Raw genomic sequence first — 24,975 nt, forward strand, 5'->3', positions numbered from 1 at the left:
ATAATAATAATAATATTAAAAGCAAACATTGCTCCGGTATCAGAATCGTATCGGTATCGGCAGATATCCAAATTCGGGTATCGGGATCAGATCAGAAGTGAACAAACGTGGCTCGGTGCTTCCCTACTTATTGTTTATGTGTTTCAGTATCGTCCTATATACATGACGCTTCCTCCCCGTGCTTCATGACGCCATTCAGCCGAGCGTCCAGCTCCGGGAGAGGCAGGAAATGGTGGCATGCGCCACTGACTCAAATGACTCTTGATTCAGACACCCGGTTCACTTGGATGAACGACTCAAAAACCCTTGAGTCAGTTTAAGGAGTCGGGATTCTCATCACTAGAGAGCAGGACGAGGGAGAGGAGGTGAAGGAGCAGGAGGAGTGGAGAAGGATAGGGGAGGAGCAGGAGGAGGAGGAGGTGCAGGAGGAGGAGAAACAGGAGGACATGGAGGAAGAGGAGGTTGGAGCAGCAGGAGGAGGGGGAGAAGGTAGAGCAGTGGCAAGATGAGCAGGGCAGAAGCAGCAGGAAGGGATGTCCCGTTGCTCCTCCTCCTACTCCTCCTCCTCTGAGGAGGAGGAGACGTCCTGTTGCTCCTCCTCCTCCTCCAGCTCTGAGTGAGCAGGAGACTTCACATTGCTCCTCCCTCACGTTGCTCCTCCTCCTCCTCCTCCTGCTCTGAGCAGGAGACGTCACGTTGCTCCTCCTCCTCCTCCTCCTCCTCCTCCTCCTCCTGCTCTGGGCAGGAGACGTCACGTTGCTCCTCCTCCTCCACCTCCTCCTCCTCCTGCTCTGGGCAGGAGACGTCACGTTGCTCCGCACGGGAGAAGAAACGTCAGCGTTTGTTTTCTGCTGTGTTTAAAGTGCTCCTCGGACTAATATGACTCCTCTTCAGGAATAACGCAGCGCGGGGAAACATGCCCCGCCGTGTCTGCTGAACGGAACCGAGCTGAGCAGCTCACCGAGCACCAGGCGGCCGCGGGCGTCCTCACCCGGACGAGCCGAGCTCCGCTGGACGGACTCTCCAACACAAGCGTCGGTCGAGCTGTGCTCGAGGTGCTCTCCTCTCTAGAAACTCGGTGTTTTCACGAGTTCCGAGCCGGTCGGCAGCGGGTTGTTTCCGGGGTTGGGAAATGGATCGAGGCGGCTGTCAGATGAGCGGCGGCGGCGGAGGAGGAGGAGGCGGTCGAGGAGGCGGCGGCTCCGGCCCCGACAGAGAGGGGATGATCACCCTGGAGGACCTGGAGGCTTTCTCCGAGGACCAGCTGTCGGACTCGGGGAATGGCAGCCTGGAGGAGGGGGAGACCATGGAGGAGGACGACGACCGCCTGCTGCACTACTGGCAGGACGTGGCTCGGGGACACCAGGTGGAGGTCTCCCAAGGTAGGACATGGATCTGATCGGGACCAGGACCAGTTCTTAAAAGTAGGACTGTTGATGGAGGAAGCAGGTGATTGAAGCACTTTGACCTAATTCTGCAGCTTTCATTCCCAAATGAGACTTTCACCTACTAACAAACCTAAAACTGGAGTTTATGTTGAACTTATAATCTAAGAAATGTAATAAAGAGCTGATAACATTTTATTACACTTTATTACCTTTTAACAAGCTGTTTCAACAGTTTAGAGATTCTTAGCGGTTTTTCTTTCGCCAGTATTATTAATTTACAGTTTCAGATGTTTTAACCATTTCAACAATTTAATCTTTTTGTTTAAATCTTTTGATTCACATTGTTTTAATATGAGTTTGTCTCTACAGTCATACTCAACATTTCCGATGCAGATTTTACTGTAGAAACTATTCCACTGTCCCATTTAACTTCCACATGTGTCCTCCTGCTGCAGAAAAGCTTAGAATCGGAGAAAAGTTTGTTTTTCCCCACTTCTTTTGGTGAAAGTTTCCTGGCGCCACATGCGGCTGCAGAGCCACAAGTTGAACACCTCTGACCTAGTTTCAAGGGAGGCACATAGATAAACCAGTTCCAACTGGGACATTTCCAAGCCTTCAGGCAGCCCTGAGACTAACGGTGAAGCAATTAAACAAAAGCTCCAGCCAGTACACAAACAAGCAGATGGGAGAGATCCTCCGGATCTCCAACTTGCATTCACAAAGTGCTCAGAGTCCGGCTTTCTGTTGAATTACAGCCTGATATGTATTACCCATGTGCCCCCACCTGATGTGCCTCCGTCAGCTGAAAATAGGCTGCAGTTCCCATCAACAAAGAGTAAATCCACTATTTACCCTGTTCGGCAGAAAGCAGGGAACACAAGGGTGGCAGGAAGAAGCACGGGATCAAGGTGTGAACCACTATTTACTATAACAGCAGAAATGCAACCAGTTATAAGACACATTTCTTAGGACTTTATAAGAGAACCACGGTGCCTCTGAAGCTTCTTGAAAAGCAGTCGTAATAACACTGTGATGGTGGTGAACAGTATAACTTGGGGTTTGTTTCACTCTCTCGCTGAACAGTTTAATATGACTTATTATGTTCATCTATCTACCTACTTATCCGTCCCGTGTTGCCTGCTCAGTTTAGATTTAGGTCGGGAATCCCAGTAAATAAAATGTAGCATCCACACAGCCAGAGGGGCAAACCGGGAGCCACACAGTCGACCCTCCGCTCACTTAAAGCTCACTCTCAAAGTAGAAGCTGTAAGATCTCACACAGAAAGGTCCAAATGCAAACCTCTTTGTGTTTCAGTCTGTTTATTCTGAAAGAAGCTCCCAAAAATAAAAACGGGGCCATTATGGGATCGAACAGTCACGTCACATGAAAAGCTGCTTTGTTTCACTCTGGAATGCAGAGAATAATCCCACAAATTAGTCCCACTGTTGATTTGTGCACTTTAATTGTTAAAGTTTTTTCCCCTTCACTTTTAATCTGACACGCTAAATAGAACTCTGTATAAACTAAATTAAGAATGAGTCAGCTCTTCTGTATTTACATATGTGGCCTGTTGCTGAGTGTGTTGTCAAATAATGCTGCTCATCTATCTGAAGCTGTTCCAGGCTGACCGTTTGGCCCCGTGTTTACATGCAGAGATGAGATCAACTGTATTGTTCTTACAAAAACTTCACGTTCACTCTGTTCAAACTACGACTGGACAATTTACAGAGCTCGGAGGACTCGGACTCATGATCCCACACGCTTCACATTCATGCTCTGCAAAGTGTGCGACCGAATTTTTAAGTGTGAAAGAAAAATATGATTAATCACAAGCAATTCACAACGACTGTAAATAACTCATTAAAACGTTTTAATCCATCCACAGTCCAAATTATACGAAGCCTGGTGACAACAGTACAGAAAGAACTCAAAGAGAAATGCTGAAAGACTTGTGGACCTGTGTGATGGAGGTGTGTTTGTGTGATGGAGGTGTGTTTGTGTGATGGTGTGTGTTTGTGTGATGGAGGTGTGTGTCTGTGTGATGGAGGTGTGTTTGTGTGATGGAGGTGTGTGTTTGTGTGATGGAGAGGTGTGTTTGTGTGATGGAGGTGTGTGTTTGTGTGATGGAGAGGTGTGTTTGTGTGATGGAGAGGTGTGTTTGTGTGATGGAGGTGTGTGTTTGTGTGATGGAGAGGTGTGTTTGTGTGATGGAGGTGTGTTTGTGTGATGGAGGTGTGTTTGTGTGATGGAGGTGTGTGTTTGTGTGATGGAGGTGTGTGTTTGTGTGATGGAGAGGTGTGTTTGTGTGATGGAGAGGTGTGTTTGTGTGATGGAGAGGTGTGTTTGTGTGGTGGAGGTGTATGTTTGTGTGATGGAGGTGTGTGTTTGTGTGGTGGAGGTGTGTCTGTGTGATAGAGGTGTGTTTGTGTGATGGAGGAGCTGCTCTTCACAAAGCAGAAACAATCTTCAAAACATGTCCGTTTCTTAGCATTTAATTCGCAGTAACACGGACGTGAGTGATCGACCAGTGTGTGTGGAAACTGAAAATCCAGGACTATTTTCTCTTCTCTCAGTGGCTTTGTTGTCGGGCCTCTCATACAGGACCGGGACAATTCCCGGAGGGCCGGTCGGGCCGGTGTTCACTTTTTTTTTTCTTCTTCACAGCACTGGGTTGATCACACGCTGTCCCCGCCTCCCTTCACTGACAGCTTCTTCTTTTTTAAATAAACTTTATTTAAAGTTTGAAGATGAATTCTGTAGCTTTGTGGCATTATATAATTATATAATTAGTTATAATAAGTTATATAATTTAAATAATAGTATGATGCCACGCCACATAACTGGGAAACTTTGTCTTTTGGTTCCTCAGAAACCAGATCCAGCAGCACCAAGCAAGTCGGACTGATCTCAGGATAGATCATATTATTATATTCAATATAATGAAGAGTAGGATGGAGACCTGCTCCATATGAGACATGCCCTGAGATTCTAGATGATTCAGCTCTACATTAATGAAACGGACCTGAACTTTATAAAAAGGGGAGATTTGTGCTGAGAATTTAGATCATTTTAAAAAGTGATTTAGTGTGAGAAGCAGAGCCAGTGGTGATGAGGGGACTGATCCTGTCACTATGGAAGGAACAGCTGAGCTGTTGGAACAGTGTGTGGACAATCAAGCAGTACGTCTAATATATGAGACGTTTCTCAACAGTACATTTGATTAAAAACAGACTCAGGAGCACTTTGACTAGAAGAAACTAGAGGCAGCCATGCTCATGAGCACTGAGGAAGGAATCCTCATGTCTTTGGAAAATGATATTGTCATAAAGAGAAAGAGACCAGTGCACTGCTCAGGGTTTATTCATGTTCCAGGGTCGGCCATGTTTCTTTGAAAAACAGATGATAGTGTTATAAGAAAGTCAGTTTTTTAATTCTATATTGTGAATCTAATATTTAGTTTGTTTCATTTTCAAGGTTTGGATATCTGTTAACACTTATTTGATATATAGATTCAGAAACTATATAAAAAAAAAAAGATGTATTGTATTCTGTTGGTGCACTTGTGTTGAGCAAAATTTTCAATATGAAGCAACACTTACTTGCAATGAAATGGAAATATTTTCGAAACATACACTGAATTACAGAATAACGCTCTGGACTTCACATTTTTAAGATTATAATTACATGATTTTAACAGGTCGTGATCTAAAGTGGTCTGAGGTATGAAACTCCAGGGCTGAAAATGAGTCCCACTCCGGTCCTGCTCTCACATGAAGGATTGTTTTCAGTTGTACCTCCTGGTCTGAGGTGGATCCAGAACCAGAGCGGTAACTCTGACACCAGCTGAAGCGTAGTTTGCGGCCCGGGGGGATCAGAGGTCTGTACAGAGACTGAGAGCTTACTGCCTTACTCTAATCAGTATGGAGTCAGAGCAAGGAGGATAAGCTCATCATGCACCTGATTTACCTCTTCACAGCTGCTAAATGCACTCTTTGCATTTTCTAACAGCTTGATTACTGTAGGGGATATTTGATTTTCTTGATGCTGTTTAAATAATAACTGCTGAATTAATGTGCAGGCTGATATCAAAATATGGATATTTACAATGTGTTTACCTTTAACTTAGTAAGTAATTGATGTCCTATTTCCTGCTGGTTGGTTGAAAGGCTGGATTATGCTTTCCATGTGGAATCCGTACAAGAGAACGGTTATCTTTTCTTTTGAGGTGCCCAGCAATACGGAACAGTTCCCATAAGGAGGAGCGACAACGCGGCCGTCTGCTGATTGGTCGTGAGGATCGTCACTCTCGAGAAGCCCGCGATATTCAAATAGCTCCTCTGCCGTAAATCCTTCGATTATTGTTCACATACGCCGCTTTGTGCACACTGGTTGTTTCGTTGACTCAATTTATTGAAGTGCCGGCGCTACACAGCAACACGGTTCTTCTGAGGAGGTGCAGACGCTCCTCTCCATATTAGAAGAGGAGGAGATTCGGCGGGAGCTGGACACCGCTGTTCAGAACGAGAACGTTTTCCAAGCTGTGTCACCGAGAACGGAGACTCACGGCTTTACTCAGACGGAACTTCCGCATTGGTCCGGCGACGACTATTGTGTAATAATGTCACATACCTGCGTCGCTCACAACCCTGCCTACATTTTAACTGTGCTCTCTGTGGTGGGACCGCGCTACAGATTTGGGTCTGGGTGCGCTTCGACGTACCACCCCGCCCCACCCCGATCCTTCATGTACTGCACAGTGGGGTCTACCGCAGTACTAAATTAAGGTAGAAGAAGTAAAGTACTTCTCATCAACACCAACGGGTGATCCAGCGATCGGAGAGTGGAGCGGAGTGGTATGGCAGGCAACAACTTGTTGGACACTGGCCGTCACTCTGGCTGCAATCTCACGTGGAAATGACTTTAAGTAATTCTTCCTGACACCACAGGTACTTGTACTTTGGCAGGAGAATGTGCTCAGAAAAGGTCTACTAAAGAGGGGTGAAGAAAATACAGGACTGCATTGAATTAGACATTCAATACTCCTTTTTTTTTAATGCCAGTGACATTCTTGAAAAAGTAAAATTAAGACAAGAATGTAAAAATAACTTGTATATGTGTTTGATTGGCTTTTTCCGTGTCTATGTTTTCCGGTCTCTTTAAATCTAAATCTTCCATCCTCCTCTTCAGCTCATTTTTTCCCCCCGTGCCTCTCGATCTGCTTAGTTGGAAAAAATTTTGAGGCGAGATTTTCCTCTTGAGAAGGGCCACATGAAGGGGCGTGGCTGCTAAAACATAGTTCCTGGTGGACACGTCACAGACACATCGACAGATACAGAACAAGAAAGACAACTATGGTTTCATTATCTGTAATTTAAAGTAAAACTCCTTCAGCTTCTCTTCCCATATAATTTGTGGCCCCAGTATGGCTTCCTCAAACTCATGAGACACATTTGAACTGTAATAAATTACCACATGCAGGCTCCACTCTCAGTGTTCGAACCTCAATGACGCCGTCGTTCCAAACAAAGGAGACATTATTTGCTGGTTATTGACGGTGACTCATCTCAGAGCAAAAACGAGGTCAGAGGAGCTCGTATTATGAAGTGCAGCGCAAGCACAAAAAAGGCTTGGAGTTTGTAAACAAGATGGAATTTATTGTTCCAGAGACGCAGGCCAAAAGCAGCTTAGCAGGTCCCGCTCGGTGTGTATGAGTCGTCATCCCACATTATTGAAGTCCAAGGGAAGAAACCTCACTTCATACTGTTGCGACCTTTCATTTGTATTTTGATGCTGGGAACAAGACGGAGCATGTTCCCATTAGCACACATTTGTTGTGCAAGTTTGTCAGCACAACCTTTCACATAAACTAAACCTACAGCGGTGCAGTTATCAAAGTTATGAGTGTGTGAAACCACTCATTGGTTTATTCAGAGAAAATTAATCATTACTGAGTGTATAGCAGCAGTTCTAACACCTTATCCAGACGGCACGCTTCTTCTAAAGTCGTTTAAAACACGACTCAATCTTTCATCCTGGCTGCTCATAAAAGGCTGAACACTTATTTTTACTGGTGTTTATGTGGTGCGTTCCTTCATGAGCATTATATAATATAAAATATCCAGTTACCCCTCATGCTCATTACCCCAACGTGAGGAGAAATCCCCAATGACACCACCACCTTTCTCAGGAAAGACAGTCAAAACTTAAAATCTCATCTTTGTAGCAATAAAATGATTGTAGCAAATAAAAATGACATTTGTAGTTGCACACTCTTTGAACAGCGTGTTTAAATGACCGTGGTTGGGTTTCTCTCTTGTTTTCAGCACTCGTGTTTTAAAGGTGTGGCCTATCATGAGCTGCCACTCTTTAATAGCGACAACCTTTAATTAGATGCATGCCATGGTATTGATTATTACAATTTGGATTAGCGAGGAATTGGCTCCTGTGACCCTGAGCAGAAGATGGATGGATGTAATGTATTCACTCTGACCTTCATATTAGCAACATGATTAAAAACGGTTTGTATTTGTGCTTTTAGGGCACATTCACATTCGCCTGTTTGGTCCGGACCACTTTTTCTTCAGGAAAAAAAACCAATTACTCTCTGTTTCCTGGGTTGACTTATCCAGACACGCGCGATCCTGATAACTATTACAACGAAGCAGATTATCAACTCTCTGGTTCAAACCAGACCTACGTGTGCACGTTCACATGAAAGGGGCGGAGTTTACGTCATCTGACCAATCACACACATGTAGGAACTCTGCAGCGCAGTTTACAGATTACGAAAAGATCAATTGTTCTCTGAGAATATGAAGAATTAAACCACACCCAGCAGCTAAAAGCAACACTGCTGCTGCAGCAAAAGCCAGAACATTCCTGACTTGTAGATGTGTGACTTCATGAGATTATACCATATTAATTCATCTGCGATATAAACAGATAGTATGTCACGCTGATCACTCGGTTTCACTTTATTTCAGCAGAAACGTGTCGGGCTGAACTTCCTCACTTCTCTTCTTTTAGTTTAGATTTTCCATCCAGTTGTTTTGAGGCCGAGTTTCCCTTGTGAGAGATTTTTTTGACTTGGAATATTAATTTATCACTGCGACAGCACGAGTAGTTCTGCGTTCCATAAATTTATGTTTCTGCAGTTCTGTCAGGTGTGATCATTAACCTCATTATTCCAGATCAACCCTCGTGGAGAAAAACAGACTTGGAACAAGTTAAGAACAAAAACATCCTTCAAAGCCTCAGAGACCAGGATTTATTTTATGTCAAAAAGATTGTTCTGAATTATTTTCACCTTTCTGCTCAGCTGCAGCTCAGCGTTGGACCCGCGCACCAATCATCATCATTTAAAGAATGGGCGGGTCACTTTCCAAGAGATCTGATTGGTCAGGAGGCGGAGCTCTGACCTCTTATCCAGAACATAAGACTTTCAGCCTAAGTTGCCGGGGCGATTTATCCTGGTGAGAAGTGAGCGAGCTTCGTAGTACGGAAAACTCAGGGTTAATCCTTGAAGTTATCTTGATAAGAGAAAATGCAGCGTCGTAACACATGCCTCTGGTCCCCTGGAAAAGTTAGGTCTTGGTAAATCATGTGCCAGTGGAAACATTTTGTATGGTTGATATTATTCATCTTTCACATGTTTTTGCTCAATTTAGAAAATGTTTCTGTCAGTCGCAGATGATATTTTAAAGGACATCAAATCAGCTTTTTTTTTTTATAGGTAAACCTAAACTAAATCGGCTTAAACCACAGCAAAAGGGGAAAAAGGGAAATACAAGCATCACCACTAAAATGGCTTAAAACAGCTAAAAATATATTCGAATGTCTCCTGTTTTTATCATAAGAAATTTAGTTATGAAAGTTCAGATATGGTCCAGAGAACCTTTTGTCATTTTACAGATGTTGGTGTGGCTCCAGATGAATTTCGTCCATGTCTCTTCTGGTCTGAATTTTAGCAGAGCTCTGATGGAAGTCCACTTCTGGTAGTTGTGGCCAGGATCTCTCTCACAAATGTTGTCAGCAGGTTCACACATTCTAAGTTATATGGACAATCTGAAACCTTTAATTTCTTAAATGTACCCGAAAACATTCTGCAGGCGGGAAACTTTTTATGTGACAGGCTTCTAACTCGTCACCATTCATTCTTCCCACCTGTTTTTACAAACCCACCATGGAAAACCTCTATTTTGAACTTTCCACACGTGGTTTGCTTTGTGTGACAGATATGGCTGAACCCATCCAGCAGCTCACCAGCAACAACCAAGGCCGCAGTCATAGGGAACCTGTTCCTTTCACCCTGCTCGGACGCAAAGACAAGGTACCACTCACATCTGGTCACTAAAGCACACTTTGAATGGACTGTGAAAGCTGCTGTCTCTCCGTACACTTTCAGAGGTCAAAGCATCAGAGCTTTACCTTAGTGTCTGTCGGTCACCTGGAAACAGCTCGCATTACATTCCTATTCAAGATTTGTCATAAAAAATGACAAAGAGCTCTTCTGTCTCAGCTGGGTCGGCTAATTATTACTGACAAAATGATCGTGTCGCCCAATATAATAAGCTTCTTAGAGGACCGTATAAATAAAAAGGGCTAATGGGATTAACTTGAGTAAATTAGTTGGGCAAAACTTGGCTGGAGATTCCGGTTAAACAAAGTGATTGCACGGCTCCCTATTCTGAGACACACACATCTACCCACACTACGGAGTCGTATCGCAACGTCAACATCGGTGTGTCATAAAACACTGAACTGTGATTAATGTTCTAGTTTCCCCACACTGTACATTCATGCTGTTCATGTTTGACCAATCAGATGAATCCCACTGTGTGTGTGCGTGTGTGTGTGTGTGTGTGTGTGTGTGTGTGTGTATAGTTTACAGAGTCCTGATAAGAGGAAGAGACAGGAGAATAGAATCTGAATAAACTCACTCACAGGAAAAGACTATTTTATGACTTGTGATTAACAGAAATCAGATAAAATTATATGAAAAAAACAAACAAACAGTAAACACATCACTCTTCTTGTGAAAGTCTGTAGGTGGAAACTGATCCAAAAAAGAAAATGTCCTCAGCCAGTGTGAATTTAGCCATGCAGCATTAATGTTGACCTCGATAAAGATTAAATTAAAGGTATCTTGTATCTGCAAATGCACTTGTGACAAATGAAGAAAAAGAGGCACAGAGGTCTGACATGACCTGAGACGAGCTGGAACAGGTTTTCAATTAATCAGGTCAACGTGTGATCACGTGGTTAGTTGTGAACTTTGTCGGGTGTGTGGATGAAAAGGTTCTGAATAGATTTTGTCTGTTAATGTCCAACACTGTTGAGGTTGAATGTTTGTGTTTTTCCAGTGTGGAGAGCTGCTCTATGAGAAGCGTCACTATGAGAAGGGCCGCTGGGCTTGTGTAACAATGCGTGAGGACACATATGAGCAGAGCATCTGCTATGGCTTCATGAGGATAATGAGATACATCTGCCAGCAAAACTCCACCGGTGAGTCCAAAGAAAGAAAACTACCGAGCACTACCTCTTCAATTCCGGGCTCTTTTTCTTATGAGCACTTTTTTCCCCCCTGTAGGTGACTACCTGGGCATGACGCTGCCGATCGTGACGGTGGTCCGCACAAATGGGGACCGGTCTGTGATTTCCCATGATGTCACGGTGGCGTATTACCTTCCCACTGAGCATCAGGCCCAGCCGCCGCAGCCCGACGACCCGGAGATCGTCATCGAGATGTGGCCCGCCACTGTCGTATACAGCAGGTCAGAGGAGAAGAAACGCTGCTCTCAGTTAAAGTGCTCATGACACCAAAATAAGAAAAGAATTCAAGTATTAACACAATTTCTGTCATATTGCTGTCATCCACTAGAAAACAACTACGAAAAACAGGTGAAATTAAGTCATGATTCTTGAGCGCAGCCAAGCGAGCGTTCTAAACCGCCGCCATCTCCACAGTGAGTCCTGGCTGACTCTGCAGCGGGGGCTTTTCCACCAGGAAGAACCGGGTGCTAGTTCAGGGTCAGGGCCGGATTTAGCACCAGTTCTTTGTCTTTCCACCACCAAAGCCCCGGCCTGTCGGGGTCTAAACAGGTGCTAGGCTGGCCCCACATGGTTGCTGGACCGGAGCGGGGCCAGAGCGGGGTCTGACACGTCATCAGCTGGGGGCGGAGTTATGGCTACCTCCGAGGCGGAAGAGATGCTGAACCGGCATTTTGAAATCTACAGCGAACGCGGAGCCCCGTAGTGGTTATAGGGGGGGAAAAAACAAAAACGCTTGGGAATGAGAATTTAATCTGCGATGGAGGAGCCGGCGGTTCTAATTGAACCGTTACGATGCAGAGCTCCGGCGCTGTCACAAAGTCAGCTGTGTCGGATATATAATTTAGAAGCAGTTTTCCATTGTCGTTTTTTTCAGGCGTCTCATCGGAACATCCTTGTAACTAACTTCACTTCCAGGTCTTATATCACATTATGACCGCAGGCTGAGGTCTGCATGAGGCTGCTCTGCGCTCCGCTATGAGACGCTCCATTTTTATTTTCCAACCCACAGAACTTCTTTATAATGAAGCCAGACTTTTGGTTAATCGGCAACTAAAAAACAAACTACATACTAGTGTAAATGAAAGCTTGGATTTTTTTTTGCCGTAAAATGAGCCTTTTAATGGCTTCATGTGAAAGAGAACTTTAATCGGCGTGTGTTTCTGCAGGTTGCCATTGGTAACGGCTGTAGAGCTGCGTTCTATCATTCTACACCTCCGTTCTGATGTTGAAACATTTGATTTAGACACGTCCAGAAATAAAGTGAAAGAAACAGAAATTCACGATGTAATGTTGAAAAATAAGTCCCAAGTTCATTCACGCGTTACTATTATTTTTCCCTCTCTCTGGCCACTCCGGGGCTCCGGACTAAAGCAAGACGGACGTGGAAAAAACAACACTGGAGCGACGAGGAGACTCAATGTTTTCTGGCTCTTTGGTCTGCGTCCGAGGTTCAGGCCAGACTAGACGGAGCGACCCGGAACAAACCGAACAATACAGTCCGTCTCCTCGTTCCTGTGTGCGCTCTGCCGGCGCTACGTTGGTGAACTCAGTGACGTTACGACGTTTTGGAGTGACGTGGCTCTCACTTGGCTCCGTTGACAATGGAAAAAGAACCGATTCTTTGGCGGTGCTCGTTTAAGAACTGGCCCTGGCACCGGCCCTGAACCAGCACCTGGTTCCTTTTGGTGGAAAAGCCCTCGGTGAGGTCCTGGCCGACTCCACGGTGAGCGCCACCTCCTCACAGCGAGAAGGTCCCAGTTCAAATACCGGCTGGGTCCTTTCTGTGTGGAGTTTATATATTCTCTCCGTGTGTGTGTGTGTGTGTGTGTATATGTTTCCTCCATGTTCTCCCGTTTCTTCTCACAGTCCAAAAAGCTTTCCTGCACTGTGAGGGAGACCTCCGGCCTCCATCAGCTCTCCCCCCCCCCCCACCGAGCGCTGCACTGTGTGGCTGCTTCCGATGGGTCAATTTGGAGAAGAAATTTCTCCTCTGAGGACGAATAAGGGACTAATCGTAAATGAACACTGCCGTCCATCTGTCCCGTATATTGAATAAGTCTACATTGTAGACATGTTGTAGTAGACAGTATATTGAAAGATCATACAGTAGATCATTCGATAGTGTTGAAAATCCACAAAAAAAAAAAATGCACCACAACAACATGAAAATGCAGCATTACCTGCGTGATCCAGAGAGAAGTGTCCTTGACGTGACTTCACCCCCTCGTTCTGCGTTTGCTTTTCAATGGCCCAAAATTTTATAAAGGGTAAACATGTCAACATAGAGTGCTTGTCTAATGACGGCAAATATGCAAATATCACTGTTATATTTTTACGGCGAAAACAATACAGTTAACATGAAATATGGTGTCATGAGCACTTTAAAGTTGCAGTCCTGACGTTCATGTCTTTGTTCCCCCTTTCTCTTCTTGATCACGTGTCTGCAGTGTTTCAGTCATTTTTCTTCCTCCTGTCCTGATGTAAAGTTAAAATAATGAACTAAATATGAGCTAGTGCAGCAGGACTCATCTGAATAATTCGACATGCAGAGCCTGAATGAAACGGGCAAGGGGAGAGAATTCATCGCTGTTTAGTCGGTCTTTTGCATTCCGTAAATTTCCCACGTAGATACAGAAATAAATGTAAATTTTAGTGCTGTCAATCGATTAATTTTTTTTTAAAACTATTTAATCACACAATGTTCTGTAATTAATTGCGATTAATCAAATTTTTTTCTACTTAAGACTGAAATTAATGTAGACTCAACACACAGAAAGCATATTTAAATGTAAAGACTATTTTATATAACTTTCTTTTACCTTTGAGTGAATACTGTCTCTCAAAGTTTAACACAAAAACAAAAAAATACATTTAAAAAGAAATCTCTTATTTATTATTCCACCACTTTGAGAATTTGAATATTTCTAGAAACAAGGTTTTGCACACACACACACACACACACACACACACACACACACACACACACACACACACACACACACACACACACACACACACACACACACACACACACACACACACACACACACACACACACACACACACACACACACACACACACACACACACACACACTATCGGTATATTACAAAGGACTCACTTTCACTTTCTACAATGAGCTGCCAGGAAACTTTTTAAAGTGAAATGTTCTGCCTGAACGTCATCTCATCGTTGCTCAGTATTCTGCCAAGGTGCTGCACTAGTGGCTGCACCGGTAACAGAGTTTAAAAAAAGAAAAACGGAAGTAAACAGAACTGCGTTAATCGCGTAAAAACACTTTAAGGAGTTAAACATTTAAATCAATAAATTTAATTAATGTGTGGTTTTTTGACAGCACTAGTAAATTTATATATGTTGCAGTTCAAAAGCGTCTTAAATTGTGAAAGACTGAATGTTTTGAGGCGATTATGATATAAAGAATAAATCTGCAATGTATTGTCTCGCCCCAGTTCACCCTCCTCTGTCGTTTTTGTCTGCAGACCCTTCAGCGGTCCGACCAATGAAGTGACCATCATGGATCAGATCAGTGCGATGGCTGAGCTGCTGGACCCTCCTGCCGTTTGCGTCCGCGATTCCTTCATTGTGGCCGGCTACACCAACCCCGCTCACAGCAACCGTCAGAATGAGATCTGGTTCCTGGAGCAACGCTGAGAAGCAGTGGAACACCAGCGTCCAAATCCGGACCCCTCGAGCCTCGTACAGACTCCCTAAACACTGCCCCAGCTCAGCTACAGCCTCAGGTGCAACGTCATCTTTAGTCCCCACTCTACCTGAAACAACCACCAGCCTCACACACTCCAAAGCTATTGGGTTTGGATTTTTTAAGAATATAGCTTCGCCCTTACTCTAACAACCTCAGTGAATCTCCCATCAGCTTCACCTTACATAGAAACTCATCTCACCCTCAAGAAGTGATACCCATCACTGCCGTACGCCCGTCAACACAGACGCTGAGATAAGAAGTATTCACCTCCTTTCCTAAGCACAGTGCACACTCGCTAAAAAAATGAACTAGCTGTAACTCTTAGTGGTCAATGAACATGGTAACCACTGAGTGGTGTCAGAAACATGCAGCGGCCTGTACATGTGCAGAGAAAACAGGCTCCCAGTAGACATGCAGCCTTATTGTGCTCTATTTGTCTTTGTTGCACAGCCACTATGTCTCTTCAGTGTGGAGGGACTGTCACTCTCCTTCCACTGTCTTTATCTCTGGGCTGTCTCATTCACTACAAATCACACACCGGCGCGATGCCAGTCACATTGTGTCTCAATAAAAAGTGCAATATCTATGGGGTAATTACGAATCAAAACAAGCGTTTCTGGGCCCTAACCTAACCCGGTCTGAGGGTGTCCATTCAGTTGTAGTTACAGTCGGTTGGAGGACGGTCTCAGACCGACGGTAGCGTCAACCTTTTCAGGAGCTCAACACAAATAGGAGAAACACCCAGAAACAATGAATGTAAAGCCACAACAAACTTCACTGCTCCAAACCAAATGCTGAATGCTCTCTGATTTTACTGCAGAATGACAATCAAAGTACTTTAAACCGGAGGTCTGCAGCCCTCAGCTGTGGAGCCACGCGTGGCTCTACGGTCCCTTTGCGGCGGCTCAATGGCCCGTTTTGTAGTGGCTTCGTGAAGTTTTCACGGAGACATTTTGACCTTGACTTTTGTTGTATTGAGAGCAAATAAATAACTATGTTCTCCCAGTCGAAGGTACAAACGTTCCATTTAAAGTAACGAAAAGCTGAATGTTTGATCCAGTGAAATCTGTGTCTCCTGCACGCTGCCTTTCAGCTGAGAAATGTTTCTAAAGTCTCTTCTTGGTAGGATAACAGGATTAAATCCAAATAAATAAGTTTCAGGGGACAATAGAATTTTACTAAATTTCTTTAACTGGCAACCTGGTGCTTCACCTGGAGCGTCGAGACGACCACACAAACGACTAAAGAGCTATGATGAAGCTCTGAAACCAATAAAATTAAACGGCTAAAAAATGCAAGACAAAGTACATAACATTTTTGCATGTATAGAAAATATACAGAAAATAACAGGTGGTAAACAGGTGTCTTGGTCATGAAGTCTGCAGTCCTCTGGTCCAGATAATATTAGTGTTCTCTGACGAAAAACGGTCCAATGCAATGCATTCCTTGATCACACAGGAGTAGATACCTCAATGTCTCTCTTTTTTACACTGTGTTCATATGAGTAACCCTTCACTCACATCCAAAAGACAAGTGCGTCATCTCTGCCGTCATTAGATTTTACAGATCAAGTTAATTCTGTTTCGCTCTTTTTCATTTTTGTCACAGAATAAGGTGTAAATACAGCTACCAGTGTAGTAAGTCGACATGTTTGAATTTTAAACAGAGAGTTGACAGTAAGTCTGTCTACTGTGAAATGCACACGTGGAGCTGGGAAACTTGTCAAACATCACTGTGTGAAGATTTGTACAAGGACATAGGAAATAATCCCGATCCCCGACTGCGGATAGATCACCGCTGTGGGTCCCCGAGCGTGACCCCTTGACCCCCCCGTCAGCTCCTTGAAGCGCCGCCATGTGGCCGCACCTCCGCACCCTCGGAATGGGATTGGTCAATTCGGAAAAGGAATTCCTCCGATGGGATTAATACTAAAGTAAGATTATTAGTTGAATCTGTGGCGGACAGAAATGTGTCAAAACAAAGTAGAGAATTCCACCCTAACAATGAGTTGTCCACATATTCTTATAGAAAAAAGGAAACTAGCAGTTGGTGTTGTGTTGGGAGGGTGGCCCAGTCTTAATGTTGATATCAAGGCATTCAGATCCAAAGAATTTATTTTGCATTCAATGATTGTAGCGTCGGTATGATGTTAAACTCTCGTGACCAGTGTGCTAACACCCGCAAAGCCATGATACGTGTAGGTTAGTTTTCCCTTTAAGAGCATGGTTATATGGGAACATCAAGTGTGTGGAGTTCATTTCTTTTTCTTTTTTTTGCTTTTTTTTAGTGTTTTGCAAAAGTGTGCTGTACTGTGAAAACTCAAAGTGCAACAAGAGCTACTGTGGTTTTCTTGGTTCAATAAAGATGTACTCGTCTCCTGTCTTTTGAAATCTACAAGATGTGCGTGTCATTCGTTGCTGCGGCAGTGTCGCACATTTTCAACTCCTGAGAATAACCAACGTTTTGAACTCACGATACCAATCGAGCCGAATCATGCTTCGGCAAGGAAGTGTGGATTCATTTCTGTTATTACAGCACCATAATCTTGAAATAAATCTCAACACAAATTCCCTGAAAGGTCAATTGTCCACAAACCTCACTGTTTAGTGACAAACTGATGATATAAACTTCAACACCTCATTTTATACCTTTATCTAACCAGGCGAGTCCCATTGAGGCTGCAGGATCACTTTTAAGAAAAGAGAAACAACAACAAACTAATGAAAGGAAAACAGACAAGATTAGTTACAAAATGAAGTGAAAAACACTGAAGAGTTAAATAAGTAAGTAAAATACCAAACAAACAAAACACAAAGCAAAGAAAACATGCAAATCCATCCATATCCCCAAGACAAACATCATGTATTGCATTGGTGTAGTGCAGCGTTCCTCAATAGGCGGAAAAATACAGTAACTCTGCTCAATAGCTTCTAGGTCATGTGACCTATTGATTCCAAATCAGTGTTGGGTCATGAAATTACTTATGATTGTCGAGACACACTTCGTCTAATAAGCGTTTAATTTTTGGGGGGAATTTTCACATTTCCATTAACCAAAACTGTATATTTCAATATCTACAAGGTCATGTGACCTACTGGCTCAAAGTCTGTATTGGATCCCAAAAGTATATGAGCCGATGAAGGTACAGCTCATCCTATGATCTTTTATTGGTAATTTTTTTTAAATATTCACATATTTAAAAAAAAACCAGCAACAACTTTTTTTAAAGCTTATTAACTCCCAGGTAACAGATTCCAAATCCGTGTTGAATCACGTCTCCCACTACACGAGTTTCTAATCAGTCCATATTCGACAAACAAAGTGGAAACCATATCATTTCAAAATGTCCTTTATTTTGAAAACCGAGAGCTTAACTGTGCGCCGAGACGTTACCGTAAAGTTCCCAATACGAGCGACCATAAAAACCTCGGAGCGGCTCACTTCACCAAACAGACACGAGGGACGGCTGGCTTGACCGCAGCGTCAGAGCGGTAAGTCAAAATTAAACAAAGAAACATGAGCTGCAGTGTGAAAAAGCACAAAGTTTGCCAGGAAAACCTTCAGTCCAACTCTGACTGGACTGAACAGTTTAGTTTTATATTACCGGGACTTTAGCTTTGTGCACGCTGCAGCTTTAATGACAACGACCCTCCAAAATCCCACAGCCGCAAAACAGAAACTGAACACATAAGGTGATACAAGCCCTCCGTGTCCACGGTATGTAAGAGAGCACAACAGCGCATCATCGCTTATTTCATACAACCTTGCCAAAGCTCAGACACAATTTGCTGATGCGGAGTTAATTTAAATAAAAACGCAATTGATTTGGTTGATGAAGTTTTAAGTCACGACGAGAAAAGAAAGAAAACGGTTGTTAAAGGTGCGTTTACATATAACGATGACACGTTTGGCACGAATCTCGATTCCTGACCACGGATCAACATTTTGACCTGAATTCTATAATTTCAGGGTCGAGGCGTCACGCCGTCACGGACAGTCGCCACCTTTTATCATGAGTTACAAGTAAGAGCAGGAAACAGTGGCGGATCATCACGAGTCATTACGCACCGTCAGCAGTATTGTTCCACGGTGTTGCAAACTAATATGCCCAAAGCTGTGCGCTGCGGCGGGCTGCTGTGCGCTGTTGCGCATCGTCACTTTAATTAATCTGTCAGGAATGTGGCGAATCGGGAGAATTTGTTATATTCTGTTGTGGATCTTGCTATGAGAGACGTGTCCAGCTGCCCAGAGCACACCAGAGGAAATGAGAATCACCGTCTCAGGTGCGTCTGGTGGAGGCGGGTGTTCACCCAGGGCATAAAACGAGGCAGGTCAGCAACCCAGTATAAAAACATATGACTCCACACACACCCCAGTTATTCTACCAACAGCTACTGAACAGTTCACACACTCCAGATCGCTCAGCATTCAGAGCAATTCCGCGGAGTTGATCAGAGAGGAGGAAGCTGCAGAGAGCGAATGCTGTAACGCTGTACAACACATCAACACACATCACTACTAATTGACATTCAGTTACAAACTTCACCAATGCAGGTGATTCTTGATATTCTTGGAAGATTTATTGGAGCCAAAAAGATGTTCCACACATATCAGGAATGTCAGGCCCACTTAAGAACTATATTCAGATGCATTACGTCACATAAAGAATGTGGCAGGAATGTGGCGGGAAGGTGACGGGAAAATTATATTTGTAAACCTTTATGCAGGTGCCACTGCCAGATAATAGTGCGACAAGAAGAGTGGAGGATTTAGTGGCCTTTTTTCACCTGCGTCATATTTCTAAAATCAGGAACGTCACTCAGAGCGACACTGAAAAACTAACCCATGCTTTTGTTACTATTTGTTCCGTTGTTCCATCTATAATCACCGTGTCTGAATAACTACTTAAACATTTTTCCATCAATTCAAAATGCTGCAGCATGAGTACTGACAGGAACCAGCAGGAGAGATCGTATTACTCCAATATTAGCAGAAGTTTGTTCTGCAGATTTATATTCAAAATACAACACAGAAGCAGAGGAGAGCAGCCTGATTTTCAAGATGAATACTAACCTCTCCATGCGAATCTGACAAGACTCACCAAGGCCTGAACAAAAAAAAGTTGCTTGCATGACTGGTTCATTTTTATGATTAGCTTCATTATCTGCTATTAAAGTGTTCCTGCCGAACCCTCACTGTGTTTAACGTTGAATGCAGTGTTTTCTTTCAGCTGACTGGAGGAAATGAAGGTTAACAAGCAGGAAGCAAACAGCTGCTTATTATTCTTTCCAGAGGAGAATTAAAGGAGGTGGAACATGGGGGAAGGCCCAGCAGGGGGAGGATACAGCAGAGTCTAAACTTTGCAGGGCAGGTGCCACATTCCGGCCGTCCACTCGGCCGAGACAAACACAGTGAGCCGACCCGTGAGCAGGTAGAGTCCGGTGATAATCCAGAGAGGTCCAGTCAACCAGAGATAAAATGCTGCACCACAGAGAGCAGCAAGGTGCTGCTTTCAAGAAATAACAGCTCATTTAATGCCAACTGGACCTAAAAGAAGCACAAAGCCAGAAGAGACTCCAGATGCGGAGAATACAGCTGAGGTGTGATGTGGAAAGAAGCTGATAGAGACCACCGGGGGGTCAGCGGCACACTGATAACTTCATCCTCTCCAAGATCCAAAATCTCTTCATAAGAGCGTGTTTGGAGAGGCGACTGTTCCCACAATGCATTTGTAACCCATGTCTTCTAAAGACTGCCGATGTACCAAGCGGCGCTGGTAATAAAAATGGCCGACAGCCGTCACTTCCTGTCGGCAAGTCAATGCTTCCACTGTGACCGTGTATTGACAAGACTTACAAACAACCCTTCGAAAAAGCTACGATAACTTGGGAACCACTTCACGACAATTCGCGAGATTTGACGATCAGGTCCCCCCCCCCCTCCTGCCCCAGTATCCCTGGTGGCAAGATGATCCGGCAGGACCCTCTTTACTCCTTGTTGTTGCATCTGCCCGATACCCTTTTTGTTGGATTATGATTCCCTTCCATTTTTTTTTGATCAATGAACTTTGGTTTTTGGAAAACAAGATTCTGCCATTCTATTTGGACAGAAACAATTCAACTAATAACTCTGGAAAAGAAAATAACCAAAACCAACCGAGCTGACAAAAGGTCATACAGGTTTTTTTGGTTACCCCTTTCTTCTTGTAGTTATTGTTGTCATTGTTGTGTTTGTTATTGTTGTTATTGTCGTGTACACTTTAAACGTTAATTCATATTTATATGTTCAATTTGTTTAACTATTTTGTTTTTCAATATAACACACCTAAGAACCTTATTTCTGTGTCTCCTGCTCTTCATTCACCCCGAGCTCCCATAACGAATCTGGTTCCATTGCAAAACTAAGCTCTAACCTTATAACATAAATAAAGTAAGCGTTGCTCAAGAAATGTTTGTGTTTTCTCTGCTGACGGTTCTTCTTACTGTCATCTCTGAAGACATCGAGCTGCTCTTCACAAGCAAGAACTCCCGACTGAATTTTGATTCGAGGAACTCATGCAGTAATGTTATTCTTCAATACGACCGAGGATAAATAAAGCAGGACTTAAATAAAGGATGGGAATTTCTTTCTGTTTTGGATTCATGTTTCCAGATCACTTCGTTCTTCATCTCCTACATCATGCTTTCTCCTCTCAGTTTCTTCATCCATCACACACCTCACGCGTGACGCTCTCTATAAACTGTGTGACCACACGCTCACATCCACAAAGATGTTTTATTTTTTTTTTGTTCCACTTCCGGAGAGTGAACGCTGTGTTGTGTTCAGTGGGAAACGAGTCCAAATGGCTCTTTGAATGTTGAAGGTTGCCGACCCCTGACCTACAACAACTCCCTCCGTAACCTCCTGGACACCCCGACCCCACCCAAAATAAGAACGGTCTCCTTCAAGCATTCCGCTCCTTGATACACCCCCAGAACGACATTCGCTGAAAGCGAAGGGCTGTCAACTGGAACGTCTCCACACGTCACCATTCACAAAGACCTGTACCACAACCATATTCTTCATTACAAAGACTCACTCTCTGCCGCTAAATTGACATATTATTCTGGTTTGATCAGCTCCGGAGTGGGGAACACCAGCGTCCTGTTCTCCCTGGTCAACAAGCTGCTCCACCCACCGGACTCTCCGCCACTTCATCTACATACCATCTCTTACTGTGATTCTCTCATGTCATCCTTCAATACAAATATCTACGATATACATCAGCAGCTCAATATCTCCCCTCCAAACCTTTCTTCTTCTGCTCCCCCTTCCCGTCTCATTCACCCCTTCTCCACCTTCACACTCCCCACTGTCTCTGAAATTAAAAAAAAAAAACTCATCCAAAAACAAAGCCCACCACTTGTCTGCTTGACCCTCTACCTACTCCACTTGTCAATGTCTGCCTCCCTTCTCTGACCTCAAAAATAACTGTCATAATTCACTCCTCCTTCTCCGCTGGAGATATGGCGCAGACTCCATCAATTTCAATAACTTTCATCCCGTCTGCAATTCACATCAAGAATTCTTGAAAAAAACAGTTGCATCCTAGATCCACACACATCGAACCAACAATAACCTGTACGAGCAGTTCCAGTCCGGCTTTCGTCCCCAACACAGGACCGAGACAGCCCTCACAAAAATAACAAATGACCTCCTGAAGGCAGCAGACACCCGACCCCTCACCCTCCTCATCCTCATCCTGTTGGACCCGAGTCCCACCTCTGGCACCATCTCACGCAACATCCTCCTCCATAGACTCTCTTCAATCGGCATCATCTCTCTCTGGCCGCACTCAATTCATCCAACTCTGCTCATTGACATCCCAGCCACCCCCCCCATCACTCCAGGTGTCCCACAAGGTTCTGTCATAGGTCCCCTCCTCATCATAATCGACCTTCTTCCCCTTGGCAACATCTTCCGGAAATATGACATCCAGTTCCACTGTTATGCAGATGACACCCAAGTCTACCTCGCCACTACAGCCTCCCTCCCACTTTCCTCTGTGAATGTTTACATGTAATAAGCACCCAGCTCTCTCACAACTCACTCGAATTAAACAGACAAAACCAAGGCCCTTCTCGTTGGCACTAAAATCCACTATCTCCAAAAATGACAGCGTAGCCAGAAACATTGAAGTCTCCATCATTTCTCCCACCCCCGAGGCAAAGAGTCTGGGACTCATCCTCAACAGCTCCTTACCATTTCATTCCCACTTCAATAACATCACCCGAACTGATTTCTTCCACCTCCTCCGTCCCTCCCTCACAGCTAACGGCACCGCCATCCTGGTTCTATGCCCTCATCCCCTCACATCTAGACTATTGCAACTCCCTTTTCCATGGCCTTCCTCAAAAAAGCCTCCATAAACTCCAGCTGATCCAAAACTCAGCTGGCCGGATCATCTCTCGAACCCCCTCCACCCACCACATCACGCCAGTGCTCCAGCAGCTCCACTGGCTCACCAACGTATTGATGTCAAGATTGTGGTCCTCACATTCAAAGTCATCCACAACCTGGCCCCCCATATCTCACTGATCTACTCCACACACACAAATGCGTTGACTTGCCGAGGAGGGAAACCGTTCAGTTTTTTGCGATGTTGATTGTACATATTGTGAATACGATCATGATATATCAGTGATACATGGGAGCATGACGGTCGAGGCGTGAACACACGTTAGTTATGGATGTGCCTACCTGCAGGTAACGTGCCTGGTGACCCGAGAGCGCCTCCCCCAGAGGAACCACCACTTTGTCCACACTGCGCTGGTGTGAATGGGCCTGGATGTCGGGGCTCTCGTCCGAACGCAGCTCGATGTGGGAGATGAGCAAATTAGAGATAACAGACTGCACTGACTGCAAGTGTGAAGAAAAGGAGAAAAGCTTCAGCAACTACTGGTTTTAAAAAAAGAGAAAAAGGGGATTTCCAGGTGACTGTGTCTCATTCTCACCTTTGCATCTCCTCCTGGAGTGGCACTAAGAGCCAGGACACGAAACTGCTGCGTCTGAGCTCCCAGCTGGCGGATCACCTAAACCAACAGGAGCGACACATCAGTCACACAGAGTCAATATTTAATAGACAAAAACCATCAGACTGTAATCACCTGCAGGAAAACCAAACAAGTCCTTTATTCATGTAGTTTTATATTCAATCACTGCACACTTTACTCTGTAAAATCAACTGACGAATAAACTTAACCAGGTGGTTGAAACTGCATATTCTGCTGAAGTAAATACAAATACAAAGGTTGGCTGGATTAAGTGGAGTTTTTTTTTAACAGTTATTACAACAGTTTTTAAGACGTAACCAGTTCGAAAAGCAGATGTTTCACTGAAAAGCAGGCCAGAGACAACCGTTGGTGATGAACACCTACGCGAGATTCAGAAAACCAATCATGAGGGTTTTAAAATGAACATATGACCGATGAAGAGTGGCGTGAAGTGTTATACCAGTCATGTAAAAGTTCAACTTTGTAGGATGTAAGAGTCAATCAGGGGTATAAAAAGATGCAAACCATTTTCATAGCAAGAGGAACCCCTGGCTCCCAGGGCGATCAGTGGACTGGTCTTAGCAACAGATTTTAAAAGCCAGAAAGTGTTTAAGTTGAGGCAGGAAAAACCCAGAAGACTCGAGCAACAAAAGACAAGGAGGTACAACGTTGGGCAATAAAGCGAGGCTTTGACAGCAGCTACGTATGTCCATCTGTCTTTATCTAGTCAATTCTGAATTCAAATGTCTTCGTTGTTTTTCTTTTATCTTCTAGTCCACATTTATTTATAATTTTATTATTTTCCTTCTATCTTTCTCAATCTATCAATCAATCTTTTTGCTTAATTAAGTTTTTTTCTGTGAAAACTGGAATTAAATTTGTTGGGGTTTTTTGGGCCAATTAAACATTTTTCTCTCTTCTTTTGGTGTCTTCTGTGATGGACTGCTCGCCTGTCCATGTGAACTGACTTCACACCGTTGGCTCAGATTCAGCACCCTGACACGCTGGACTCAATAAAGTGCTCCAGCTGATGGATGGAATTTATAAACTTCCTTTTCTCTGCCCTGTTGTTAGCAAACAAGCTCTAACGAGGTTAATAAAGTCGCAAATATTTGTACAGAATAAGAATTATACGGATGCATTGCTTTTATCTTAAAATTGAGGTCCTTGGTACTTGACCATGTTGAGATCCAATCTGGGAATGCAGTGAACATGAAGAAGGTATGAGAGGGGCAGATGAGAAGAATGAATATCTGGTCTTCACGTTGCCTGTGCCTC

At 44.0% G+C, this 24,975-nt stretch overlaps 2 protein-coding genes across 4 annotated transcripts in view; one reads left to right on the forward strand and one right to left on the reverse strand.

Annotated features, from left to right (window-relative positions):
• fancm (FA complementation group M) overlaps positions 1–24,975 on the reverse strand; it is a gene marked incomplete at both ends in the record, with an annotated part of 59,912 nt that overhangs the window by 33,957 nt on the left and 980 nt on the right. The window contains 2 exons of the mRNA XM_080479886.1: positions 23,405–23,563; positions 23,659–23,736. Of these exons, the coding sequence (XP_080336012.1) occupies positions 23,405–23,563; positions 23,659–23,736 (237 nt within the window). The remainder of the gene's footprint in view (positions 1–23,404; positions 23,564–23,658; positions 23,737–24,975) is intronic.
• Positions 789–17,062, forward strand: soul3 (heme-binding protein soul3). 3 transcript variants are annotated; one of them, XR_013935979.1, is made up of 6 exons: positions 794–1,382; positions 9,624–9,718; positions 10,752–10,893; positions 10,979–11,162; positions 12,808–12,955; positions 14,442–17,062. XR_013935979.1 is itself a non-coding variant. In XM_080479956.1 (6 exons), exons 1-6 carry the CDS (start codon positions 1,133–1,135, stop codon positions 14,468–14,470), a joined length of 720 nt encoding a protein of 239 aa, XP_080336082.1. In that variant the 5' UTR covers positions 794–1,132; the 3' UTR covers positions 14,471–17,062. The 3 variants fall into 3 exon arrangements, 2 of the variants coding, with proteins under 2 accessions (XP_080336081.1, XP_080336082.1); XM_080479956.1 differs by lacking the exon at positions 12,808–12,955 and adding an exon at positions 11,270–11,289; XM_080479955.1 differs by lacking the exon at positions 12,808–12,955 and having other exon boundaries at positions 789–1,382.

This window comes from Lipophrys pholis (genome assembly GCF_963383615.2).
Source record: "Lipophrys pholis genome assembly, chromosome: 14".
NCBI classification, from domain to species: Eukaryota; Metazoa; Chordata; class Actinopteri; order Blenniiformes; family Blenniidae; genus Lipophrys; species Lipophrys pholis.

Coding starts and splice junctions, on each gene's coding strand:
- soul3 (XM_080479955.1), top strand. CDS start 1,133: ATGGATCGAGGCGGCTGTCAGATGAGCGGCGGCGGCGGAGGAGGAGGA. Junction 9,719..10,751: donor TGCTCGGACGCAAAGACAAG/GTACCACTCACA, acceptor GTGTTTTTCCAG/TGTGGAGAGCTGCTCTATGA. Junction 10,894..10,978: donor CTGCCAGCAAAACTCCACCG/GTGAGTCCAAAG, acceptor TCCCCCCTGTAG/GTGACTACCTGGGCATGACG.